The 27,300-nt window shown below is 41.7% G+C and overlaps 1 protein-coding gene across 1 annotated transcript in view; it reads left to right on the top strand.

The window, feature by feature from the left end:
- The window catches only part of actr3 (actin related protein 3), a 50,017-nt gene that overhangs the window by 15,284 nt on the left and 7,433 nt on the right, over window positions 1–27,300 (top strand). The window contains 5 exon segments of the mRNA XM_052034270.1: window positions 9,328–9,452; window positions 9,906–10,016; window positions 15,318–15,413; window positions 20,067–20,174; window positions 25,309–25,457. Of these exon segments, the coding sequence (XP_051890230.1) occupies window positions 9,328–9,452; window positions 9,906–10,016; window positions 15,318–15,413; window positions 20,067–20,174; window positions 25,309–25,457 (589 nt within the window).

Below are 27,300 nucleotides of genomic sequence, written 5' to 3' on the forward strand. Positions count from 1 at the left end.
CGGTAGAAGAAAATTATTTCCTGTGCAATGGAAATTTCAGCTTCAGCCTGGTACACAAGCTTCACGTGAACTAATTTTGCAGTTTTCATTGAATTTGTCCATCTGGAAAGGAAGTGGCAAAGAATTAAAATTATCTTCTAAAAGACTGCCATTGTCTGTATTACAGAATATTCCAAGAAATGCATGCAGTTCAGTGAAGTGTAAAGAACTATAATCTACTTACTGAAATAGAAAAAGCTGAGTACAAACTGTCCTGAAGTATTTATTCACTTTCATAACTACACATCTTTGCACAGCTTAAGTTATTTTATAAAGCATGTTCTTTATTAAAGTTGCTCACAGCTGAGTATTTGACATTGCGGGAGATAAAGGAAGTAGTTCATGTGAACGTGGAGGAAGAAGGCAGCATACATAAGGTTTAGGCAGCAAGGATCAAATAGGTCTCTTGAGGAATTTAGGGTAGCAAGGAAGGAACTTAAGGGGCTGAGGAGAGCAAGAAGGGTGCATGGAAAGGTCTTGGTGAGTAGGGTTAAGGACAACCCCAAGGCATTTTTCACTTCTGTGAAGGGCAGAAGGATGATGGGAGTAAAGGTAAGACTGATTGGGGATAAAGATGTGCCTGGAAGCTGTGGAAGTGGGTGAGGTCCTCAATGAATACTTCAGTATTCACCAAGGAGAGGGGCCTTGATGATGCTGAGGACAGTGTTGGTAAGGTTAATGTTCCAGAGCATGCTGATATCGAGACAATGTGTTGGAGTTGTTAAAAAAAAATTAAGACAGATAAGTCCCTGGGGCCTGACAGAATATTCCCCAGGCTGCTCTGTGAGGGGAGGGAGGAGATTGCTGAGCCTTCGGCTAGGATCTTTGAGTCCTCGTTGTCCACGGGAATGGTATTGGAGGGTAGCAGATGTTGTCCCCTTATTCAAAAAAGGTAGTAGGGATAGTCCAGGGAATTATAGGCCAGTGAGCCTTATGTCTGTGGTGGGCAAGCTGTTGGAAAGGATCCTTAGAGATAGGATCTATGGGCACTTAGAATCATGATCTGATCAGGGACAGCCAGCAGGGCTTTGTGAAGGACAGATCATGTCTCACAAACCTGAGTATTCTTTGAGGAGGTGACCAGACAGATGGATGAGGGTAGTGCAGTAGATGTGGTCTACATGAATTTTAGTAAAGCATTTGACAAGGTTCCAAAGAAGGTCAGAGGGCATGGGATCCAGGGAAACTTGGCCGTGTAGATTCAGAATTGGCTTGCCTGTAGAAAGCAGAGGGTTGTGGTGAAGGGAGTACATTCAGATTGGAGGGCTGTGACTAGCAGTGTCCCACATTGATCGGTTATGGGACCTCTGCTTTTCGTGATTTTTATTAATGACTTGGAGGAGGGGGTAGAAGGGTGGGTTGGCAGTTTTGCACATAACACAAAGGTTGGTGGTATTGTGGATAGTGTGGAGGATTGTCAAAGATTGCAGAGGGACATTGATAGGATGCAGAGCTGGGCTGAGAAGCAGCAGATGGAGTTCAATCTGGAGAAGTGTGAGGTGGTACACTTTGGAAGGACAAACTCTAAGGCAGAGTACAAAGTTATTGGCAGGATTCTTGGTAGTGTGGAGGAGCAGAAGGATCTGGGGGTCCATATCCACAGATCCTTGAAAGTTGCCTCAAGTGAATAGGGTAGTTAAGAAAGCTTATGGGGTGTTAACTTTCATAAGTCGAGGGATCAAATTTAAGAGCTGCAAGGTAATGATGCAGGTCTACAAAACTCTGGTTAGGCCACACTTAGAGTACTGTGTCCAGTTCTGGTCGCCTCATTATAGGAAGGATGAGGAAGTGTTGGAAAGGGTGCAGAGGAGATTTACCAGGATGCTGCCTGGATTAGAGAGTATGGATTATGAGGAGAGACTAAGGGAGCTAGGGCTTTACTCTTTGGAGAGGAGGAGGATGAGAGGAGACATGATAGAGGTGTGCAAAATATTAAGAGGAATAGCTAGTGGACAGCTAGTGCCCCTTTCCCAGGGCACCAATGCTTAATACAAGAGGGCATGGCTTCAAAGTAATGGGTGGGAAGTTCAAGGGAGATGTCAGAGGAAGGTTTTTTACCCAGAGAGTGGTTGGGGCATGGAATGTGCTGCCTGGAGTGGTGGTGGAGGCAGGTACATTGGTCAAATTCAAGTGATTACTAGATAAGCATATAGAAGGATATGTGGGAGGAAGGGGTTAGGTAGTCTTAGACGAGGTTTAAAGGTCGGCACAACATTGTGGGTCGAAGGGCCTGTATTGTGCTGTACTGTTCTATGGTGCCTGATGACAGGTCTTTTTAGCAAAGGTCATTTCCATACATCAGACTATAGAAATCTTAAGTGCATTTTAGGTATTTAGAGATGCATGCCATAAATAATCCAGTGACTGTTTAAGTAGATCTGTGATTTTTCTCTCAACTTCACCATGGACAGAGAACCCATAAGCATCAAGTCAACACAGACATTGAAAACCATTAATTTCATAATGAAGCAGTAAATGATTTTTCTTTTGACTTTCTTTTTAACAGCATTTGATATTCTGATATGCATTTCTAAGAGCCTTTGTCGTAATCTGTTTGTGTTTCATCGACTTTGACCTTCTTCTCAAAAATATTCACTCCTTGCACTGTACTTGCCCTCCTTCAATTGTTATGTTGTGGTTGGAAGAGCTACTCGGGAGTCTGGGTTTGTGGACATCTTTATTCAGCACAAGCAAATGTACTGCTGGTAGAATCTCCCAAAACTCAAAATACATCCAATTTTTTTTTAGGTACAAAGAAAATAACAAGTGAACAAATATAATTTCAATTGTTACCATGTATTCTTTACCTCAATATTTTGAGTGCGAACAGATGGTGTCAGAATTTACAATGGGAGCATATGTTTAAGTGATAAGACCAACTTTGATTAATTAGGCGCCTTTTTTTGACAAGGTAATTCACGTCGATATTCTCAAAGCTTCTAAGGACAACCCAGATGTCCAAAACGGTATTGAGATGTGGCTGTCTTGGTCCAGTATTCATTGATGGAGGGGAAGGGGGGAATCACTGACCATGCTTGATGTGCTGGGTGACATAATAACCTTAACCTCCCTTGATCTCATTCTGGGGTTGGAGAGACATGAATCCCTTCACCTATGGCATCCCTCTATCTGTGTTGCAATGGTGCAAAATATTATAGGTCAAGATATCTGCTTCTGATGTCTCTATCACACCTCCCTCTTAGTGTAGTTATGACGGTGGTTTTAATATAATCTAACATGGATAATCCAGAGTTTTACTGTATTTTCTTCTACCAGTCTCCTAGATCATAAACATGTCAGTTGACTGATCGGTGCCCAATTCTCCAAGTTAACAGCATTTGAACAGTGATGCATGGGAACCTGTTGGGGCGAGATTGGAAGGCGTAAGCCACGGTGCCTGTAGAGCACCAAGACGTATGCCTTGCTTACTGTTATTGGGCAAGAGAGGGCAAAAAAAGGAGAAGGCGTACAACACGCTTGCCTTTTAGTCGAAGCACTGAGTTCAGGAGTCGAAGTTGTGTTGCAGCTTTATAAAACTAGTTTGGCTGCATCTGGAGTTTTGCATTCAATTCTGGTCACCCCATTACAGGAAGGATGTAGAGGCTTTGGAGAGGGTGCAGAAGAGGTTTACCAGGATGCTGCCTGGATTAGAGGGCATGTGCTATAAGGAGAGGCCGGACAAACGTGTTGTTTTCTCCAGAGTGGTGAAGGCTGAGGGGAGACCTAATAGAAATTTATAAGATTATGAGAGGCACAGATAGACAACTATATCTTTTTTCCCCAGGGTTGAAATTACTAATACTAGAGGGCATGCATTTAAAGCTGAGGGGTTAAGTTCAAAGGAGATGAGTGGGGCAAGGTTTTTTTTTAATATACAGTATATACAGTGGTGAGTGCCTGGAATGTGCTGCCAAGGGTGGTAGTGGAGGCAAATACAATAGAGGCGTTTATGGGGCTCTAAGGCACATGAATGTGCAGAGAATGGAGGGATATGAACATTGTGTAGACTGAAGAGCATTTAATTACTAGTTTAGTTTGGCACAACATTGCGGGCTGAAGGGCCTGTTTCTGTGCAGTATTGTATGTTCTAAGATAAACAGAAATGTAGTTTCATTGAGTGTCTGTATATTTGGCCATTGTACACAAGAATGTCTCATGATTGTGTCACATTTGCTTTGTTCCAATATTTAACATACCTTTATATACGCATCTATTGAAAGTTAGTCTTGTCCATTTCCAAAGTATATCTCATGACTTCGCACTCAGCCGTAGACTGCTCCCTTCAAATAATGGTGTTTATGTAGCTGCACTTCCAAGCAGATGGCTGCATGTAAGTTACTGTGGAAGTAGTTTGAAGGCTGCCTCTAGTAATTTATACTCCCTAAATATGACTCTGCTCCCTAACAAAGGCATACTTTTTCATCAACTTCATGCCCTTCCCAAAAACATTTATTCCATGCACTGACATCAATTTATCTGCTTTCCCTGTGCGGCTGTGATTATCATTGAACACTTCACTCTGTTCTCTGTACTCCAAGTGAAGTACTGTTTCCTGTGAGCTTTTCTCCCCTGAGCTCCAGCCACTGCTGACGTATCAGCTGAATTTAGATAAATAGTGTCAGCAAGCTACTTGTGTAAAGCGTGGCAATGGGAATTTCAACCAAGCTTAGCACTACCTTCAACAGTGACTATACCTGTGCATATCTCATTAGTAAGCTGAAGGAAAGTATATAAGGGGCAAAAGTACAGATATTGTTTTCAAATCTGAAATCAGTGAACATGGTGCAAAGTGGAGATAAAACTAGATATCAGTCATTTGTCATACAGTCCTGCAATGTAACTAGTGTAAAGCTCATCGCCTATTGCCAAAATGCTAACCAATTCATACTTTAAAGAAAGAATGCATCATCTTCCATAATGAGCTGACAGTTTCAAGTTTGAGAGTTCAGCAGCTAATTGAGTGTACCATTAATAAAATAGAATTGATTCTCATGAATATCTGATAACTATAATGTTCATTTTGAAAATTTTCAGATTTACGTGATAAAACTTGCTGGTTGAGTTCTCCTCACTATCAAAATGGTTAAATGCTCTCTTTGAAAATTATTTGTCAAGATTTTGTAGGTCTTTCAGAATTGAAAAGAACCATGATTCATGGGCATATAAAAATATGCAGCGTTAAATCAAAACATTGATAAATCAAGAATGAACAAGCAAGCAACTTCAGGTAATGAAAGTACTTTGCCTCCAATGGACTAGATTTTAGATCCTGGATATTCAGAGATATCCAGAAAATTCTTGACAACATTGTTGCCAATGGAAATGCTGGGAGCACGTCTTTATTGATGCTGTACTTTTTGGTGAAATTTCTTTGGTAGGGCTTGATGTGCCCCACCCATATTTATTATTTTTCCCCTCTCAAGGACAGTCAACAAGATTACCTTTTCAGATCTGATGAAGATACAAATGCACAATATTGGCATGGTTCAGCAACAAACAGTGGTCCCTCAAAATCTGAGCCAGTGCTTTGCTTTTGAGTCATGCCCTTGTATAGATAATCAAAAGAAACGATCTGCTTGAGCAAGACCCAAAAATAACACACTGACGTAAAATTTACTGACGTTTTGTCTGTTGCTTAAGGAAGGTACCAAGACACCTTGTTGCTGATTCTTTTGTGGTAACCTTTGCTAGTTTAAGATACCCCATATAAGCCCAGTTTTTACAGATATAGGGCCTTGTCTATTCTGTAGGAATGGCTATTGCTCTATCTACACCAGGAGTATCTTTTCTAAAAATGATAAATTAAATTCCAGCCAGTAATGTCTGTTAATCACATTTAGTTACAATAGCCAGATAAAGGATGTGAGTATTGTTCCCATTTTTCTTCACTTCTAAGGTCAGATTAAGCAAGTACTTGGTATAGAATCATAGAACAGTACAGCACAATACAGGCCCTTCGGCCCACAATGTTGTGCCAACCTTTAAACCTTGCCTAAGACTATCTAACCCCTTCCTCCCACATATCCCTCTACTTTAAATTCCTCCATATGGTTATCTAGCCATCTCTTGAATTTGACCAATGTATCTATGAGAAACCAGATCTAAATTAATAGCTTTAAGAGCATAGAGATGAACCCTTCAGCCCAACTTGTCCATGCCAACCAAGATGACTGACTAAGCTAACCCCATATGCCTGTGTTTGGCCCATATTCCTTGAAGACTGCAATAAATTGCAGAATTGTGAATGCAGCTCAATCTATCGTGAAAACCTACCTCCCCTACATTGATCCTGCTGCCTTGGGTAAGGACCCTTCCCACCCCAGCATGCTTTTCTCCCCCTTCCCATTGGGCAGAAGATACAAAAGCTTTGGAATATATTTCACTAGGATCAAGGACAGCTTCTACCCTGCTGTTTATAAGAGTCTTGAATCGACCACTTGTACAATAAAGATGAACTCCTGATCTCCCAATCTACTTCATGGCCTATGAACCTGATTGTCTACCTGTACTGCACTTTCTCCGTAACTGTAACACTATATTCTGCATTTTGTGTTTTCTTTTTTGTACTACCTTGATGTACTTGTTTATGGATAGATCTGTCTGGATGGTATGCAAACAAAAGCTTTTCACTATCTTGGTACATATGACAATAATAAACAATTATTAATTACCTTTCCTATCTACATAAGAGGCAATCCCCAAGTTGCAACAGGGCTCCATTCCTGAGAATTGTTCATAATCTGAACTGTTCGTAAGTTGGAAATGAACATAAACAGGAAGGGATCACAGAAACAGCTGTGACAGGAGATCAAGCAGGTGTGGGTGCCAGCCTACCTCACTGACACGGTGAGTGAGTCTGCTCAGCACTTCCAGCTCTGCCCTGAGCCACAACAATTGCAGGCTGAGCTGAGCAGAGATTAGGGAGAGCAGGCACGTGGAAATGCCCCATTCCCATCTGGCAGAAGATGCCTGTAGCCCTGCAGCAAATGGCAAATCCATTTCCATCCATCCCACTGGTCTTAAATGTTTATTTGGATGTAAGTGTCCGTGGGTCAGCCCTTCATAACCTGGCGAGGACCCATCTGTACCTGTCCAAAAGTTTCTTAAACGTTGTTAATTGTACCAACCACTACCACTGCCTCCTGCTGCTCATACCACATACCCACCAACCTTTGTGAGAGAAAAATGTGCCTTTGAGATCCCCTTTAAATTTTGCCTTTCTCACCATAAACCTGTGCCCTCTAGTTTTGGACTCTCCTACACTGGAGAAAGACTATCTGCCCTATCTGTGTCCCTTTATAATTTTAAATCTCTAAGGTCACCTCTCAGCCTCCTTTGCTCCAGGGAAAACAGTCCTAGCCCTTCCCATCTCTTGTAACTGAAGTCCTCCAGTCTTGGCATTATCCTCGTGAATCTTTCTTGCACCCTTATGACTATTAATATAATACAACATAATGAATGATACAAATTACTACCCTCCAATCCTCTCTCTAGATCATTGTAACATAAGCAAAATTATGTATAACAATATATTCTTGCTATAATAATCTTGTTGGTAAATGCAAAGTGAAGTATGACAACACCACAATCTAACCTTTAATCTTTGATCTTGGAGTCAGAATCATACAGTGTGGAAACAGGCCCTTCAATGCAACTAGTCCATGCCAACCAAGATGCCCAGCTAAGCTAGTCCCATTTGCCTGCATTTGGCTTGTATTCCTCTAAACCCTTCCTATTCATGTACTTTGTCCAAGTGTATAATCTTGGCCGTTTTGCAAATTCCTACTTTGTGAGTTGGCTCCCTGAACTTGTCTTCATTTCTGTTTGTGGTGTTCCTCTACTTGGCCAAAAGAAAACAGGTTTGCCAATAGTGCCTGCAAAGTGATATGTGTAGCAAGATCAACAAATAACTTGTTTCTCCATAGACTTTAAATAACAACTGGGATTGATTTACTGGCATTTTAACCAGTTATTATTACTAAATGTATGAAAATAGTCTGGTTATACTATTTTAGTTTTTTCCATGAAGATATTTGAACCAAAGAAACTTATGTACAATAAAACAATTCATATTATGCTTTGAGAATAGCATTGTGTTCTATTACAATTTGTGCCTGTAATTTCTATGTATTGTCATTGAAGATTACGTTATTTACAATGGTTGAGGAAGTGACAATTTTGCAAACTTTTTGGATTGCTTTTTGAGGTGTTTTCATTTTCTCCAGCATTGTCGTGTTTCTTACCACAAGTTAATGTAAATAAAGCAGCACATTCTGATCCATTTGAATTCTTATGTAGAACTAGAGTGCATAATTTGTTCTGTGATCACTAATTATTTACAGTAGAGAGGATGATATGGGCATGTTTAAAATTAATTTCAGGGATATTTGATTACGAAAGTTGGAATTGAAAGGGATAATTAACAGCATGGTCTGGCGCTGCTTGGCAAATATAAATTTCTTGACATTAGACAATTTAAAGAAGATGTGGTTTAAAGGTTGCAAATACTTCTTTCCCAGTGTATTGAACAGCAAATAAGAACAAAATGCAAGACCAGAAGTAATTATTTTATGCCTGCAGGTGTTTTAATATCAAAAATTAACATTGAAGAGAAAAAACAAGTTATTGATGTTTTCTATCAGCTGAAACCCTATTTGTATGTTGTAATATTGTATTTGTGCTTGTTTTTTCTGCATTACATCCAATAATTTTAAGTTGAGTTTTTCCTTTTTTTCTCCACTGTTTGTATCATATTTTTAATGCTAACATTTTTGGTAAAACTACAGTGCAATCCTCAATGGCATTTGGGCTTGTATCATTTTTGTATGATTTATCTGTGGCTGATTTTGTACTTAAGCTTTGATCTTTTGAAAATACCTCATTGGAATATTCAAAGTTTCAAAGGTTTGAAAGCTTTACTTGTGGGCAAGATGTATTTGATGTAGGCTTTGAAGAAGGTTGTTCATCTGTGTAAAGTTTGTTTCTGGAAATCAAACAAAAAGAATGCTGGAAGAGCTCAGCAAGTTGGGCAGCATCTGAATGAAAATCAAAATACTGTAAATACTGGAAACATGCTGTCTGACTTTTACCAGCATTTTCTATTCTAAATTATGCGTTCCATCATAAATGTATATTACATTAGTGTTTATTTCAAGTGCAATGACTTACAAGTGGTGTTTTCATATATTTGCCTTTGATACGGGGAAAACATTTCCTTATTTTTAAACCTGTACTTGGAATTTCTTGTGCGTGAGCTATTTGTTTACTAAATTTTTTTCTGTACCTAAGGTATTGCTATCAAGGAATCTGCAAAAGTTGGTGATCAAGCTCAAAGGAGAGTGATGAAAGGAGTTGATGATTTGGATTTCTTCATAGGTGATGAAGCAATAGACAAACCTACTTATGCAACAAAGGTAAGTTCATTAAATGAAGTAATGCTGGCTTCTGATTTGTCTATTTATGTTCAATATAAAAATTGTGTAAATTTAGTAAGAAATCTGCAGAAAATTAACAAATTTGACTTTTGAATTTAGTCTGCTGTGCCATTTACACTTGGCACAGCCTGTGAATGAAATTGGGTTTGGTAAATGTTCACTTCACAAATGTATGTACAGCTTGTGACAAATTAGTAATCATAAAGAAGTTAATGTGATTTGTATCTTTGCCCAAACAAGAAATTTTGTTAATAAATGATATCTGACCTTATTTAGGATGTTGCCTTACTTCCATATACCATTGTCTTCATTTATTTGCAATGTTAAATTTAAAAGGTCTATCTTGTGGGTCTGTAATGCTTTATTACTCAGTTGAAGAATTTCCTACTTACAAAACTAGTATTGATATGTCTGGTTTGTTATCTGCAATAGTGGCCTATTCGTCATGGCATTGTTGAAGACTGGGATCTGATGGAGAGATTTATGGAACAGGTTATTTTTAAATACCTTCGAGCAGAACCAGAAGATCATTATTTTCTTTTGGTAAGTAAAGCTGTTATTTGATATAAGCTCTTATATAAGTGATTCCTGTCACTTTACAGGAGTCGAGACTTGGAGCGAGAGCAGGAGAATTTAAAACAAATAGGTCTTGGAGCTTGCTTGTGAGTTCCACTTTGCAGGAATTTAAAGGCAAGTTTGCTATTTGTTAGTTGAGAGTTAATTAGCTGCTGCTAATTAGCCAATAAAAAGGTAGGGTCAAATAGAGCAGCCATTTTGGTATGTCCATTGCGAGAGTGGGGAGCTGAGGCTTTGGCTGAAGGCTTCGGCATGAAAAGGCTGAGTAAGTGGCCTAGGTGTTGGGAGTGAGAGTAGATCTTTGAAAAGGCTTTGGTGAGGAGGCACAGATAAGAACAGGTAAGGTTTTGTTGCTGTTGATCCTTAGTAATTGATTTGGTGTAGGCAGGATGGTCCTGCAAGATATGGGAAGTCAGGGAACCTCACTGACTCCCTGGTGACTACATCTGTGGGAAGTGCACCCAGCTGCACCAAGTTGGATGGGTTGCACTTGAACCAACAAGGGACCAATATTCTTGCAGGGAAATTTGCTAGTGCTTCATGGGAGAGTTTAAACTAGATTGGCAGGTGGTTGGGATTCTGAGCAGGAGCAAGTCATGGGATAAAGCAGTAGCCAGCGAGAGCAAGTGTAGTAATCAGGATAGGTAGGGAAAGGAATACCCTGTTGAACTGCATTTATTTCATTGTACGAGGTTTAAGAGATAAGATAGATGAACTCAGCGTGGATTAGCTCTGAGGACTGGGATGTTACAGTCATAACAGAAACATGGCTGAGAGAAGGGCAGGACTGGCAGCTCACTGTTCCAGGATACAGATGCTGCAGGCATGAGAGGTACAGGTAAGCAGAGTGGGTGTTGCCTTTTTGATCAGGGAGAACAGAACAGCAGTACTTGGAGATGAACTTCTTGGGGGATCATCCAGTGAGGCCATGTGGGTAGAACTTAGAAACAAGAAGGGGAGGGTCACTCCAGTGGGGCTGTATTATAGACCCCCACCCCTCCCCCTCCAGTAGTCAGTGGGACCTTGAGTCGATGTGTAGAGAAATTGGTCGTAGTTTTAAGAAAAATAGGGTTGTATTAGCAGGAGATTTTAATTTCCCTGGTATTGACCTGACAAGTGTTCAGGGCCTGGATGAGGTGAAAGTTGTGAAATGTGTCCAGTAAAGTTTCCTGAGTCAATATAGAGGGGCCTACTAGAGGATGTGATATTGGACCTCCTCTGGGGGAATGAGGCCGGGCAAGTGGCAAAGTGTCTGTCGGTGAGCACTTGGGTTCGGTGACCATAATTCTATTAGTTTTAAGATGGTGATGAGAAAGGATAGGACAGGTCCACAGGTTAGGTTCATAAACTGGAGCAGGGCTAATTTTGGGGGAATTAGGCAGGATGTAGTAGAGATTGATTGGGTGAGCTTCTTTGAAGGGAAAGGAGTGAATGGCAAGTGGGAGGCTTTTAAGAGTTCGTATCAAGAGTCCAGGAGCAGCATGTTCCCTGTTAGAGTAACCCTGGCATGTTTAGGGAACCTTGGTTGATGAGAGATCGAGGCTGTGATCAAGAAAAAAAGGAAGCAAACATTGTGTTTAGGAGGTCTGGGATGAGTGAATCCCTTAATCACAAAAAGATTAAGAATACACGAGGGAAATCAGGAGGGCAAAGAGAGTATGAGGTGGATCTGGCAGTTAAGGAAAATCCCAAGAGGATCTATAGCTATATAAAGAGCAAAGGGTGGCCAGGGAGAGAGTAGGTCCCTTGGAGATCAGCAAGGTTGCCTATGTCTTGAGCTGCAGGAGAAGGTGGAATTTTTAACAAATATTTCCCCTGTGTTTACTGAGGAGAAAATCATGATTGCTCAAAGGACAAGAGAAACTAGTGGAGGTGTTTTGGACAACATTCATATTACCAGGGAGGAGGTATTTGCAGCCTTACAGCACATTAAGGTGGATAATTCTCCAGGGCCTGACCAAATGCATTCTCGGACTTTGTGGATGCTAGAGGAGAATTGCAGGTGCCCTTGCAGAGGTATTTTGCTTCATCTTTAGCCACTAGTGAAGTTCCTGAAGGACTGGAAGATGGCTAATGTTGTTCCATTGTTGAAGAAGAGTATGAAGGACATCAGGCTAACTGGGCCTGTAGTTCCCTGATGTCAGTAGTGGGGAGGTTGCTGGAGAGAATTCTGAGGAACAGGATCTATCAGCATTTGGATAGTCTGATTAGGAGTCAGCATAGCTTCATGCGTGGAAAGCTGTGCTCCATGAATTTGTTTTTTTTTGATGGGGTAACCAAAAAGGTAGATGAGTGTAGGGCAGTGGATGCTGTCTATTTGGACTTTAGCAAGGCCTTCAAGGTCCTGCATGGTACACTAGTCTGGAAGGTTAGGTCTCATGGAATCCAAGGAGAGCCAGTTAGGTGGATTCAAGATTGGTTCGGAGGGAGGAAGTAGAGGGTGGTGGTTGGAGGTTGTTTCTCGGAATGGAGGCCAGTGACAAGTGGGGTGCTGCAGGGGTCGGTGTTGGGACCCTTGTTATTTGTTTATATAAATTGGATATGAATGCACAAGGCTTGATCAATAAGTTTATGGATTACACAAAATTAGATGTTGCTGATAGTGAAGAAGGTTATTGTAGATACAGGGGGATCTTGATCATTGGGGAAGTGGGCCAAGGAGTGTCAAATGGATTTCAATACAGATAAGTGTGAGGTGATACATTTTGGAAAGTCAAACTGGCGTAGGACTTGTACTATGAATGATGGGGCACTAGGGAGTATAATGGAACAGTGGGACCTAAGAGTACAAATGTATAGTTGAAAGTAGTGTCACAGGTAGGCAGGGTGGTGATAAAGGCATTTAACACGTTGGCCTTCAGTCAGGGCATTGAGTATGGGAGTTAGGACATTATGTTGCACTTGCATAAGTTGTTGGTGAGGCTACACTTGGAATACTTTGCAGTTTTGGTCACCCTGTAATAGGAAAAACATGGTTTGAACTGGAAAGAGTGCAGAAAAGATTTGAGGATTGTTGCCAGGACTAGAGGGCCTGAGTTATAGGGAGAGGTTGGCCAGGCTATGTGTTTATTCCTTGAAGTGCAGGAGAAATGAGGAATGGATCTCTTAAAGGTTTATAACATCATGAGGCGCATAGATAAAGTGGATGGTAGCAGTCTTTTCCTCGGGGTTGGGGAGTCCAAAACTAGGGGGCATAGATTTAGGGTGAGAGGGTAAAGATTTAAAGAGGGACTTGAGGGGCAAACTTTTTCATGCAGTGGGTGGTGAGTACATGGAACAAGCTGCCAGAGGAAGTGATTGAGGCAAGTACAATAGGATCATTTAAGAAGCACTTGGATAGATACATATGGGGTCAGGGCTTAGAGGGATATGGGCTGAATGCAGGAAATTGAGATTAGATGAGTTGTCAGCATGGACTTGTGGGGCTGAAGGGCCTGTATCTGTGCTGTATTGTTCTATGACTCTCTACTAATTCAATAATTGGGAGCATTTTAATGGGGAAAATCACAAAAACACTAATATATAACATATCTTTAAACTACATTTTAGTCATGAAGGAATGAACTTTCAATTAGAATTTATGCCTGAAGCCACAGCCAGTGAGGTACTAAATGGGCACTTTGTATTGGTATTCATCAAGGAGAAGGATATGGAGGATAGTGAGATCAGGGGGTGGGTATGCTGATATAAAGGAGGAGGAGCTGTTGGGTCCCTTGAACATTACGGTGCATAAGTTCCCAGGTCCTGATGGGATGTATCCCAGGTTGTTGAACAAGGCAAGAGGGCCTTGACTGAGATCTTTGTATCCTCCTCATCCACAGGCAAGGTCCCAGAGAGCTGAAGAATGTTCACTGTTGATCCTTTAAGAAGGGCAATAGGGATAATCCAACAAATTATAGGCCAGTGAGCCTTGCATATGTGGTCTGGAAATTATTGAAGATCTACTTGTTCTGGAAAAAGCATGACTTTATTGGGGATAGTTTAGCATGGCTTTTATTCGGGGCAGGTTACATCTTACAAACTTGATTGAGTTTGTTTGAGGTGGTGATGAAGGGTATTGAGGGTAGGGCAGTAATTGTGTATGTGGACTTTAAAACTTTCAACAAGCTCCCTTGTAGGCTGATCCAGAAAATCAAGGCACATGAGATCCATAGTGATTTGGTAGCTTGGATTCAAGATTGTCTTGGCCATAGGGTAGTGGTGAAGTGGTGTTATTCTGATGAGGTCTGTCATAAGTGGTATTCCACAGAGCTGGGACCTCTGTGTATATAAATGACTTGGTTGAGAATGTAGGTGGGCTGATTAAGTCTGAAGGTAACAGCAAAATTGTGGATAGAGGGAAGGTTGTCAAAAGATTCAGCAGAATATGGACCAGTTAAAAATGTGGGCAGAGAAATGTCAGATGAAGTTTAATCCAGACAAGTGAGGTGTTATACTTTAGGTCATCAAATATAAGAGGAAAGAATACAGTAAATGGCAGAACTCTTAGGGGCATTGATGTACAGAGGGATATTAAGGTTCAAGACCATAGCTTCCTGAAAGTAGATGGGGTAGTAAAAAAAGGTATACGTCATGCTTGACTTCATTGGTCTGGCCATTGAGTATAAAAGTTGCCAAGTCATGTTGCAGCTGTGCAAAACTGAAAACACATTTGGAGTATCATAAGCAGCTCTTGTCACTGCATTACAGGAAGGATGTGGAGGCTTTGAAGAGGCTACAGAAGTTCACCAGGGTGTTGTCTGGGTTAGAGTATTGGCCATAATGACAGGTTAGATTGTTTTCTCTGGAGTGTCAGAGGTTGAGGGGTGACCTGATAACATTATATAAAATTGAGGGGCACAGATAGGATAGTGAGTCTTTCTCCCAGGTAGAAGTGTCAAATACTAGAAGGCATATCTTTAAGGTGAGAGGAGGAAAGTATAAAGGAGATTTACAAGGCAAGTTTTTTTTTAAAACACCAAATGGTAAGTACCTGGAATGTACTGCCAGGGCAGGTGGTAGAAATGGATATAATAGCAATGTTTAAGAGGCATTTAGGGAATGAAGGGATAGGGACCATGTGCTGGCAGATGGGATTAGTTTAAATTAATATTGTGGTTGGCACTGGCATGCCAAGAAGGGCCTGTTCCTGTGCTGTTCTGTTCTACATTCTATGGTGCAAGCACCAAAGTAAATTATAGTTGTGCATTCTGAATTACAAGCAAGCAAACTAGATGATTAGAATATTTCAGCTTCCATTTATTAAGGGGCTTATTGTATTTTCAACAGACTGAACCACCATTAAATACTCCTGAAAATAGAGAATATACTGCTGAGATCATGTTTGAATCTTTCAACGTGCCAGGCCTTTACATTGCTGTCCAGGTGAGGTGCCACTTTGCTGCTTTTGTATAATTTCATGTCAGTAAATCAATTAAGTAGCTAGATATGTTATTTCTATAATATTCTTCCACATTGAGGCTCTGATTTTTATGTTCAATGTGACCTTAATATCCTTTCATCACGCGATACTTCATGCAAAAGGAGCTTTTTAATTTGGGAGTTGAGCATTTCTTGCCCATTTGCAATTGCCATATTGAAGGTGGTGTTAGACTGCTATCTTGAATAGCTGCAGTCCTTCTGATCAAAGTACTCTCAAAATGCTGTTGAGTGGGGAGTTCCAAGATTAAGATCCAGCAATAATGTGGAACTGGCAATTTCCTCTGGCAATTGGCAAACTGGTATTTTCAAGTCAGGATGTGTTACATGCAGAAAAATGTGCAAGGGGTGGTATTCCCATGCATCTGTTGCCCTTTTATTTCTTGGTTACAGAGGTTGTGGGTTTGGAAGTTGCTATCAGAGTGTTCTGGGCAAGTAACTGCAGTGCAGTTTGTAGGTTGAGGTGAATGGTGGAGGGAATGAATGATTAAGGGGTACCAATCAGGCAGACTGCCTTGGAAAACAAAACTACTGATGTTGGAATCTGAAATGAAAACAAATGCTGGAAGAACTGTCAAGTGCAACGGAGGTGAAGAAACTGGGAAAAGTGGAATGGCTGTCCTTGTAGGAGGACCAGTTCTCCTCCAACATATTTGATTGGTGGAATTTGTTTTAGCACTCGACAACATCTCTAATTCTACTCGCTTTCTCCAGATACAATGTGTAGCTATGGGAGCTTGCATGGGTCCTAGCTATGCCTGTCTTTTTGTCGGGTGCATGGAACAGTCAATGTTCCAGGCTTATTTGGGACCACTTCACGAACTCTTCTCTGATACATTGACTGCATTGGTACTGCATCCTGCACCCATAGTACTCAAATTTCAGCACTTTTTGCTGCCAATTTCCAGCCTGCTGTCATTTCCATGATTCATCTTTGATATTTCCCTTACTGGATTCGTCTCCATCTCAGAGGAGAGACTAACAACAGACTCCCACAACTACCTTGACTATGCGTCGTCTCATACTCCCTCCTGTAAGGGCACCATTCCTATTTCCCAGTTTTTATATCTCTGCTGAACTTGAGTTTTCTGCATTTGTTTTTGAAGCAGGCTACTTTGTCCAGAATGGTGTTAAGTTGCCTGAGAGTTATTGTCAGTGGACTCATCCAAACAAATGGAGAGCACTCCATCACATTCTTAACTTGTGATTACAGATGGAGAGGCTGCAAGTCATTAGAAGATGGATATTCATCCTCTAAGCTGCTTTTGTAGTTGGTGTTTGTGATTGGTCCAATTGAGTGGTCAGTGGTAACTTAGTGAGATATTGATGGGGGTGTGATGGTGATGCCATTGAAAGTGCTTACACTTTCTTGGAGGTGGTCACTACCTGACACTTGTGTGGTGTGAATATTACTTGCCACTTGTCAGCCTATGCCTGAACGTTACCTAGATCTTGTGGCACACAAGAATACCCTGCTTCATTTGTTGAGGACCTGCAAATGGAATTATACTGTGCAGTCATCAGTGAACATCTTCTGAGCTTTGTAAACAAAACAGTCATTCTTCAGGACATGAGATTGCAGATCTGGAATCCAGAGCAAAAAAAATGCAGTCATTGATGAAGCAGCTGAAAATGGTTGGATCGAGGACACTGCCCTGAAATTCTTGCAGTGATTCCTGGGATTGACCTCCAACACCCACAACTATTTTCTTTCAGTGATATAACTCCAACCACTGGAGTGTTTTCCCTTTGTCCATTGATTTGTTTACCAGAGCACTTTAATGCCACACTTAGTCAAGGGCTGCCTCATTGTTATGGGCAGTCATTCTCTCCACTTTGGAATTCATCTCTGTTCCAGGGCTGTGGTGTGATCCTATTGAAACCCAAATTGGCAATGGTGTGTAGGTTATTGGTAAGTGCTTCCTAATGACAACTTCTATCACTGATAGGGTGGTAATCAGCTGAATTGGATCTGTCCCATCTGTGATCAGGATTTATTCTGCACAATTTTCTATGACATTTGGTATATATCAATGTATCTGAAGTATAATAGATTGATTAGATGCACAGCTAGTTCTGAAGCACATGTCTTAAGTACTACCGTCTGGATAATGTCTGGGTATGTACCATTTGGTCTCCAGTGCTCTGAGTTCTTGATACCATATGGGACAAATCAAATTGCCTCTGCACTGACTTATCACCTTCACCCACCCCTGCCCCCCACCTCACTCCATCTGCCTTTTCTTTGCTTTCTGCTTCCATCCACCTGCCTCTGTCTCCCACCCCCATCCCTTCACTCCCTTACCCAGCTCAACTTGCCAGTCATCTTTCACACCTCAGTCCATCAATCACCTCAGGCTGCCACACCCTCTCTTTATACTAGCAATCTTGCCTCTCTGCACTCAACCCTGAGGCAGAACTCTGACCTGAAATGTCAACTATTCCTTTCCCTGCTGCTTGACCTGCTGGGTTTCTCCAACAAATTGTTCTCCAGATTCCAGCATCTGCAGTCCCTTGCATCTCCAAACCAGGATCGATATCTAGCTTGTGTACTGGTAGAGTGATTGATATGCTGGGTTGCATATTTATAGTATACATTGCTGCTGGTGGTCTACAGTACCTCATGAATGCCCAGTTTGAGCTGCTGATTGATTCTGAGTCCACCCCACTTGCCACATAGTACCACACAACATGATGGAAGATTGTCACTTCTAACCACTGCCAAGGAGACCAGATGCATCTGCAAAGGGTAAATAGTCATACAGCATGGAAACAGGCCTTTCAGCCCAGCTGGTCCTTGCTGACCGAGATTACCATCTAAACTAATCCCATTTGCCTGCATCTGGCCCATATACCTCTAAACCTTTCCATGTACCTGTCCCAAGTACCTTTTAAATGTTGTTTATGTACCTGCCTCAACCCCTTCCTCTGGCAGCTCATTTCATAAACACACCATCCTCTGGGTGGAAAAAATTGCCCCTTGGGTTCCTGTTAAATCTCTCCCCTCACCAACTTGTAATGGATGAAGTCAAAGGTTTATCCCTTGTGTTGGTTCATTCCCTACCTGCCCTGGACCCAATCTGGCAGCTGACCTTGGTGCTGCCTTGTCACACTCAATCATGAGCATTGAAGTCTTCCATCCAAACAAGTTTTTTTTTTGTTTTAAAAGACTTCATCAAACTTTGCTGCTTCCAAGTTTTCAGCATGGAGGAACATTGACTCATCAGCCAAGGAAGGATACTTGGTAGTAATTGGATTCCTTGCCTCTGTTTGAACTGATATCATGAGATTTCATAGGATCAGGTGCAAATGTTGAGGATTCCAAGGGCTACTCTGTATATCACTTTGCCACCATATCTGGTAGGTCTGTCCTGCTGGTGGGATAAGATGTTCCCAGGAATTGTGAAGAAATCTGGCACATTATCATGCTCTGAATTATCTCTGTGTGGGACAACACTCCCAATTTAGACACCAGTCCTCAGATAATCATGAGGGAAACTTGCATGGTTGACAGGACAGGAAGCAACTTTGCAGTCGTTGAATTTGGTACCTAGGTTGATGTCAGGTGGTCCATCGGTTTTCTCTTCCTCTGTTTGAATATAGCAGTAGAATAAAATTATCTGACTTGTGGAATTTAGTGCCTTGCACTTGGATAACAATGCCTGGTAACTTTTCCTGTTGTGCAGTGATTTGGTGTAGCTCTTTGCTAGGATTGGGGATGCTTCTTTGTTCCCTCAATACACTGCAATTTACTTCATGTTTATTATTTTGTGGAATAGGTTTGAATTGGAATTGATGACTTTTTCCCTTCTGCGGTGCTTCCATTGCCCATTTCATACTGGTTCTTGCAGTTGTGCATTTTCATTATTTCACTTCTTTGAATTTGACTTGTATTCCGGCACTTTCAGAGGATAACTCCAGTAGAATGTGTGTCATTTTCTTGCTGTGCAAAATCAGAGGAAATGTATTTAATCTAGCTTGGCCAATTAAATTTTGCAAACTTTGCATCCTTCAAGGCAATGAGTTTTGCAAACATTTGTTTCTGCATTTAATCCAATGTACTTCATATAATTCAATTTCAAATTCTTATTCTCTACCCTCAACTTTTAAAAGAAAAGTTGCTCAGGATCTAGAGAATACACAATCATCATGGATGTTTTGATTATAAACCCCCAGGTGTTCAACCTCTGGTTTATAGGGTTTAATGTCTATCTTGGACAAAATAATTACTGTCATCTTATGAATTTTTATACTCATTATTCCTTGCCCTGAAGTATACTGGCTATTTTCCTCATCAGAAACTTGTCAATGTATTCTTCCCTCATGCATACAAAATGCTACAAGACTATCACTTGCCCTCCTTAACCTCTGAGGAAACTAAATATCTTGTGCAAGATGGTATCCAGATAACCTGTTGGTTTGGTGACATGTTGAAATTATTAAGCATGAAACTTCTATTCCACCTACATGAACATTAAAAATCTGTTTCTAAATAAGTTATAGTTCCTTTTGAGTTTGTTAATGTTAAATAGAGTATGATTCATTCTAAATGTCTTCAGCTTTGGATTGAAAAGTAACTCTAGTTTTGTTTGACTTTAGGCTGTCCTTGCCTTAGCTGCCTCATGGACATCTCGACAAGTTGGTGAGCGAACATTGACTGGAACGGTTATAGATAGTGGGGATGGTGTCACTCACGTCATTCCAGTGGTAATATTTTTCAAAAATGATCTATGATCTGTTTCGTGGATTTACAAACTGAAATTGAATGAGTGGTTTACTTCACTGATGTGATCTTAATAGATGTTGGTACACTCATTCCCTCCCTGATCCCAGCATTTTCTCCTTGCAACAGTATGAGATGCAAGACCTGTCCCTATGCCACTTCCCTCTTCACCATCCAGGGACCTAAACACTCCTTCCATGCCACATGCAGCTCCTCTAACTTCATAAATTGAAATCAATGCTCTCAATGTGGCTTCCTCTACATTGGCAAGACCAACTGCAGACTATGCAACTGCTTTGTGGAGCATCTGCACTCTATCCACAATGGCCATCTTGAGCTTCTGGCTGCATGTCATTTTATCTGCCCTCATAGCCGCACCGATATGTCTGTGTCCCCTGCCTTCTCTACTGCTACACTGAGGCAAAATGCAAACTAGAACAGCACCTTGTATTCCACTTGGGTATTGGTTTATTATTGTCATTTGTACAGAGGTACAGTAAAAAGCTTGTCTTACAATCTGATCATACAGGTCAATTCATTTACAGTGCAGTTACATTGAGTTAGTACAAAGTGCATTGATGTAGTACAGGTTAAAAACAGTAACAGTACAAAGCGTCACAGCTACAGAGAGTGCAGTGCAATAAGGTGCAAGGTCACAACAAGGTAGATCGTGAGGTCATAGTCCATCTCATTGTATAAAGGAACCGTTCAATAGTCTTATCACAGTGGAGTAGAAGCTGTCCTTAAGTCTGGTGGTACGTGCCCTCAGGCACTTGTATCTTCTACCCGATGGAAGAGGAAAGAAGAGAGAATGTCCTGGGTGGGTGAAGTCTTTCATTATGCTGGCTGCTTCACCAAGACAATGAGAGGTAAAGGCAGAGTCCAAGGAGGGGAGGCTACAGTCCAGTGGTATGGAAATGCTGCTTGACCCACTGAGTTTCCCCAGCGGTTTTCATGGCCCCATAAAGGCTGCTTTGATGGCATCTCTTAACCCAGTGATTTCTACACCTGGAAGGATAAAAGCAGAGGGTGCTAGAAAACTTAGACACTTACTGCTTTGCCTCTGTCACATACCATCTTGAATAAGAAATGTATTGCTGATCTGTTTGTCGCTGGATTGAAGTCCTGGATCTTCCTATCCAAGGCCTTGAAGTGCTTTCAGTGTACAGATTGGGGAGTTTAAGGCTACACTTTGCTACCATATTATAATAAGCATTCAGAGATGGATAATATATGTTGGTTGTCCCAAATGATTGGTGGTCCTGTGATTTCTTAAAAGGTTAAAATCTACATCAAAATGTGATGTGAAATAAATTGGAACCAAAAAAAAAGCTGGAATTTCTAATTAAGCAGTCTGATAAAATTTCTCAGCTATCTGATCCTCTAAGTATCAAAAGGCCTTGATGTCTATTCATTGAAATATTGTAGTGTAGATACATAATTTGTGCTGATGGCATCAAACAGTGGGTTCAATAATTTGTCACAAATATAGTTAAGTGGATCATGGTTAAGAGTCGATATTTCACCTTCTTCCCTGGCTGCTCCCACCATCGCAACACCCCCCCCCCCCCCCCCAAAAAAAAACCCTTGGAAAGCTATATAGCCACGTGCCTGTGACTTCTTTGGTCATGAATATAAAAATCTTACAAATAGAGGTCATGATTGAAGTTAAAGGGGAAGCAATCTGAGGATTGTAAAAGAGGAACATAGGCCAGGAGTGAGCAATGTAGGTTGAAGACAAGCAGATGTTTAAATATGCAAGAGTCCAAACATGGGTCTTAGATTTTTTTGCTTAAACTTGAATAGTAGGCACTGTACTCTGAATGCATAGTTATCCTGCACTTCCTACTATCAGACTAAAAGGGGCATGTATACAAATGAGAGGTCAGAACTTGTTTTATTGTTTTATTTCTCAAACCTAGTTTTAGTCCCCATGTTGCCAGCTGAGTTTGTATATTTTTTAATATAACACCATTTTCTATTTGGTATTCTTTGCAAAACTGAATACTAATGTTGCCAAGGGTACACATGTTCTCTTCCTCAACTGAAATAAGTTTCCCATTAGTGCTATTGGTGATTTTAAAATATTGCAATTCCAAGAACCAGCATAGGTTGCCTTTCTGGTGGAACTGATGTAATTTCCTGTGGTTTGAAGGATAGCTGACCTCAAACCCATCCAGCAACTCCATTGGGTACATTTGCTGTTGTCCATGATGAATTTGGTCTGTTAAAATACATCTTGCAATTTTTTTTGCCACCAAAAAAATTTGTTGGGGGAGGTGGAAAGAGCTCAACTTATGATGTATCTTTAACTATCAAGAGTTTTTTTTTAATTGCAGGGTTTCCTGTATCTAGTCCCATAAGAAAGTTCTCTTAGCAAGCATAAAATTTAGTGCTGTCTATTATCATGTGTACTTGCATGACTGACATTGTTCCCTTTCCCATCAAGCAAATGTTTTGACTGATTTACATTAACCTTGCTCACAAAGGAAAGCCCACTTTATTTGTAATTTCTGAGTGTAGGATGAACCCAACCTATTCCAAAGTGCAGAAGAACTGCTGAAATTCTTTGTGGCCAATTAAGGAGGAGTGTAAATTTGGGTTGGGCTCAATAGAACACAATACAAAATAGGAGTAGGTGAAGGCCACTCTACCCCTCAAGCATGCTCTGCCATTCAATCTAATTTGTCCCAAACCTTGTCTCGTGCCAGTTCTCTGTTGCCCTCTATTTCTCCCAATCTTCAAAAATTTACTTGCTTTAGAACATTACAGGCCCTTTGGCCCATGATGTTGTGCTGACATCATGGGCCAAAGGGCCTGTACTATACCTGCTCTAAGAGCTATCTAACCCTTCCCTCCCACAGCCCTCCATTTTTCTTTCATTCATGTACCTATTCAAAACTCTTAAATGTCCCTAATGTATCTGCCTCCTCCATCTCTGCCGGCAGTGCATTCCACACACCCACCACTCTGTTTTTATAAAAATTTACCTCTAACATTCCACCCCACCCCCCACATATCTTCCTCCAATCACCTTAAAACTATCCCCCCTCCTGTTAGCCACTTACGCCTCTATCAAGTCACCTCTCATCCTCCTCCTCTCCAAAGAGAGGAGCCCTAGCTCACTCAACCTATCCTCAGAAGACATGCTCTCCAATCCTCCAATCCAGGCAGCATCCTGCTAAGTCTCCTCTGCACCCTCTGAAGCTTCTACATCCTTCCGAAAAATGAGGCGACTAGAACTGAACACAATACTCTGTGTGGTCTAACCAGAGTTTTACAGAGTGTAACATTAGCTCACAGCTCTTGAACTCAATACCCTGACTAATGAAGGCCAACACACCATAACGCTGCCTTAAAACTGATCTAACGCTCCTAGTTGCATCTATCCAGCCCAAAAAAAAGGACTTGTTTATCTGACTCTATCTTGTGTGCAATGACCAATCTTCAATCCATGCTAACACACTTTCCCTAACACCAAGTCCTTGTGCATCAGCCTTTCAAGTGACACCTTGTTAAATGCTGTCAGAAAATTCATATACATCAATGAGTTCTATTTATCTAACTTAAACTTCAGATGCCAAGTCACACATCAAATGATGTCAAGGATGATGAACAAGCAGCAAAGTGGAGACAAAGCTAAGATCTTACTAAGAGCAAGTTTGGGGAGCCACATGGCATGTCACCACATTTATTAATGTTTTTGCGGAGAATGCAGACCCATAATCACTTTGCCTTCATATTTTATAGAATTCATAGTGAAAGCACTTAAGCAAGATTGGGGTTGCAATCAAAATTTGGTTACAAATAAATATTTTCACATCTTTTTAGTGTACCTTTAAATGGTTTTCTTATTTTTGCTCAAATTTGAAAGTTGTTTTTTCCCTGCTGCTCCCTGTCAAGAGTAGGGAGCAGTAGGGCATTGGGCCCCTGTATCCACAAGGATGGTGGGTAAAACAGGCAATCAAAATTGTAGTGATGGCAACAGACAGATTCTGTGCAGGAGTGGATCTGATCTTCAGCATTAATACGACTGTGTTCAAGCTACTAAGGCACTCCAGAACCATGGTCATCTCAATCTCAGCACTCAAATGGCAGTGCACGTATAGTTATTTTGCATGTGCTCAGAGGCTAAGCTCTGGGCTGTTCACTGAGCATTGAGGAGAATGATCCTTGTGTTCAACATCCACAAAGTGGCCCTCTGAAAATAGAAAATTTGGGCCACTTCCCATATCTTAGCATCCACTTTTTGCTAGAGGTGATGAATTTCATCTTCAATGTGCCAGCATAGCCTTGGATTAACTGGAGGGTATTTGAAGATCATGATGTTGAACCTGGCCAAAAAAAGGTCTAATGAATAGCAGTTATCCCTGTCTTTTGAGACATTAGTTCCCTATAGCAGGCACCACAAGGCAGTGAAAAGATGTATCTTTCCAATTAATTTGGAGAATTTTGTGAAGAAAAGCATTGGTACAGGCAACCCTACATCAGTATCCTGTCCCAAACCAGCATCCCAGCAGGCCGTGTCTTTTGCATGCTGAATGACAAAGTCATGAGATGCTCCATTGCAAGCTCTATCAGGAAGAAACTGTCAGGTGGAGAGGGGAGAAGATTCAAAGCTTCCTGAAAAGATGTGATATTCCCTCTGACTCATGGGAATCATGGGAATGGTGAAAGAACAGGATGATGTTGAAAACCTTAAGTCCATGCATCTGAAGTCCAAAGTAAACAACAAAAGAGGAATGCCATGTCACAAATTGTACACCTGAGCACCACCTATCCCATCTGTCCCACATTGTCGTCAACAGCCACCTCACAACCCACAAGACCAGAATGGAAAACAAGCCATCCTCAATCCCAAGGGACTATCTAAGAGGTAAAAATAAGAAATATTTAACTGTGGAGATGCCAATAAATTATTGGTATTAATGTGCTATTGTATTCTTTATTAATGACATTTCCTAGTAACCTGAAACTGATGAGGTTGTAATCTCAGAATTCAAAATTTATTAGGTTAAGTGAATTTTTGAGTTTAGTAGGACAGGTGTTTTGAATGACCACTGAATGCTCAGCAGCCTGAACTGATCTTTTTAAAATGTTCTTCTCTCCCTTTTAAAGGCTGAAGGTTATGTGATTGGTAGCTGCATTAAACACATTCCTATTGCCGGTCGTGATATTACATACTTCATCCAGCAACTTTTGAGAGATCGAGAGGTGGGCATACCCCCGGAACAGTCCCTGGAAACGGCAAAGGCTGTAAAGGTACAGTTTTTTTTAAAAACAAATGCCAACCTCTGTGTAGTGCCTTTCACGTGTTGGAGCGGGAGCTTTGAAGAAAGTCTCTGTGCTTGAGTTTCACTTTGCAGGAGTCTAAAAGAGGCACATTTGCAAATTGTTGATAGTTGATTTGGCTAATAACAGCCAATAAAAGGGTAGGGTCAAGCGAAGTGGCCATTTTGGAGTGGCCAGTGTTAGTGGGAGACCAAGGCTTTGGTGAGAGGAGGTGGAGGCTAAGGTAAGTAAGTTTTCCCTTTAGTGGCAGGCTAGAGTAGTTAGAATGGCTCCAGGACCAGTGGTGTGTTCATCTTGTAAGATGGAGTTCTGGGAGACCTCAAGTCCTCCCTGATAGCTACTCTGCACGAGGTGTATCCAGCTGCAGCTCCTTACAGACCATGTTAGGGAACTAGAGATGCAGAGATGACCTTTGGCTCCTAAGGGAGAATGAGGAGTTAATAGATGAGAGTTACAGGGAGGCAGTCACTCCTAAGCTGCAGGAAGCAGGTAGTTGGGTGTCTGTCAGGTGGAGGAAGAATAGGTAGTGCAGAGTACCTTGTGGCTGTTCCCCTGAATAAAAGGTATACCGCTCTGAATACTGTTGGGGGTGGGGGGGGGGGGGGGGGGGGGGGGGGGGGGGGGGGGGGGGGGGGGGGGGGGGGGGGGGGGGGGGGGGGGGGGGGGGGGGGGGGGGGGGGGGGGGGGGGGGGGGGGGGGGGGAGGAGACCTACCAGCGGAAAGCTGCAGTGCCCAGGTCTCTGGCACCAAACCTGGTTGTGTGGCGCAGAATGGAAGGGGGAAGAGAGCAGTAGTGATAAGGGATTCAATAGTAAGGGGGGCAGATAGATTCTGTGGATGTGAAAGAGACTCTTGGGTGTCAGGGTCTGGAATGTCTCAGATCAGATCCACAGCATTCTGAAAGGGGAGGGCGAACAGCCAGAAGTCGTAGTAGCAATGATATCAGAAGGAAAAGAGATGAGGTCCTGAAAAGGGAATACAGGGAGCTAGGTAGGAAGCTGAAAAGCAGGACCTCAAGGGTAGTAATCTCTGGATTGCTGCCTGTGCCACGTATCAGTGAGGGTAAGAATAGGATGATTTGGCAGATGAATGAGTGGCTGAGGAATTGGGGCAGGGTTTCAGATTTGTTGATCATTGGGATCTCTTCTGGGGAAGGTACGACCTGTACAAAAGGGACGGGTTACACCTGAACTGGAGGGGTGCCAATATTCGTGTGGGCAGGTTTGCTAGAATTTTCTCCAGTAATTATTTATCCACAGCCACAGGATTTATGTGCATTTGGAGAAGCCATAGGCTGATTAGGGACAGTCAGCATGACTTTGAGGGGCGGGTTGTGCCTCATGAGCTGCCTTGAATTCTTTGAGGATGTACAAAGCACATTGAAGGTAGAGCAGTGGATGTGATGTTGTACATGGATTTTAGCAAGGAATTTGATAAGGTTTCTCATGGCTTATTCAGAAAGTCAGGAGGCATGGGATCCAGTGAAACTTGGCTGTGTGGATTCCAAATTGGCTCACCCATAGAAGACAGGGTGGTTGCAGATGGAGCATATTCTGCCTGGGTGTCCTATGACGAGTGGTGTTCCGCAGGGATCTGTTCTGGGACCCCTGCTCTTTGTGATGTTTATAAATGACTTGGATGAGGATGTGGAAGGGTGGGTTAGTAAGTTTGCAGATGACAAAGGTTGTGTGGTGTGGGATAGTGTAGAAGGTTGCTGTAGGTTACAATAGGACATTGATAGGATGCAGACCTCTGCTGAGAAGTTGCAGATGGAGTTCAACCCAGAAAAGTGTGAAGTGATGCACTTTGGAAGATCAA

The sequence above is a fragment of the Pristis pectinata genome, chromosome 1 (assembly GCF_009764475.1).
Source record: "Pristis pectinata isolate sPriPec2 chromosome 1, sPriPec2.1.pri, whole genome shotgun sequence".
NCBI lineage: Eukaryota > Metazoa > Chordata > Chondrichthyes > Rhinopristiformes > Pristidae > Pristis > Pristis pectinata.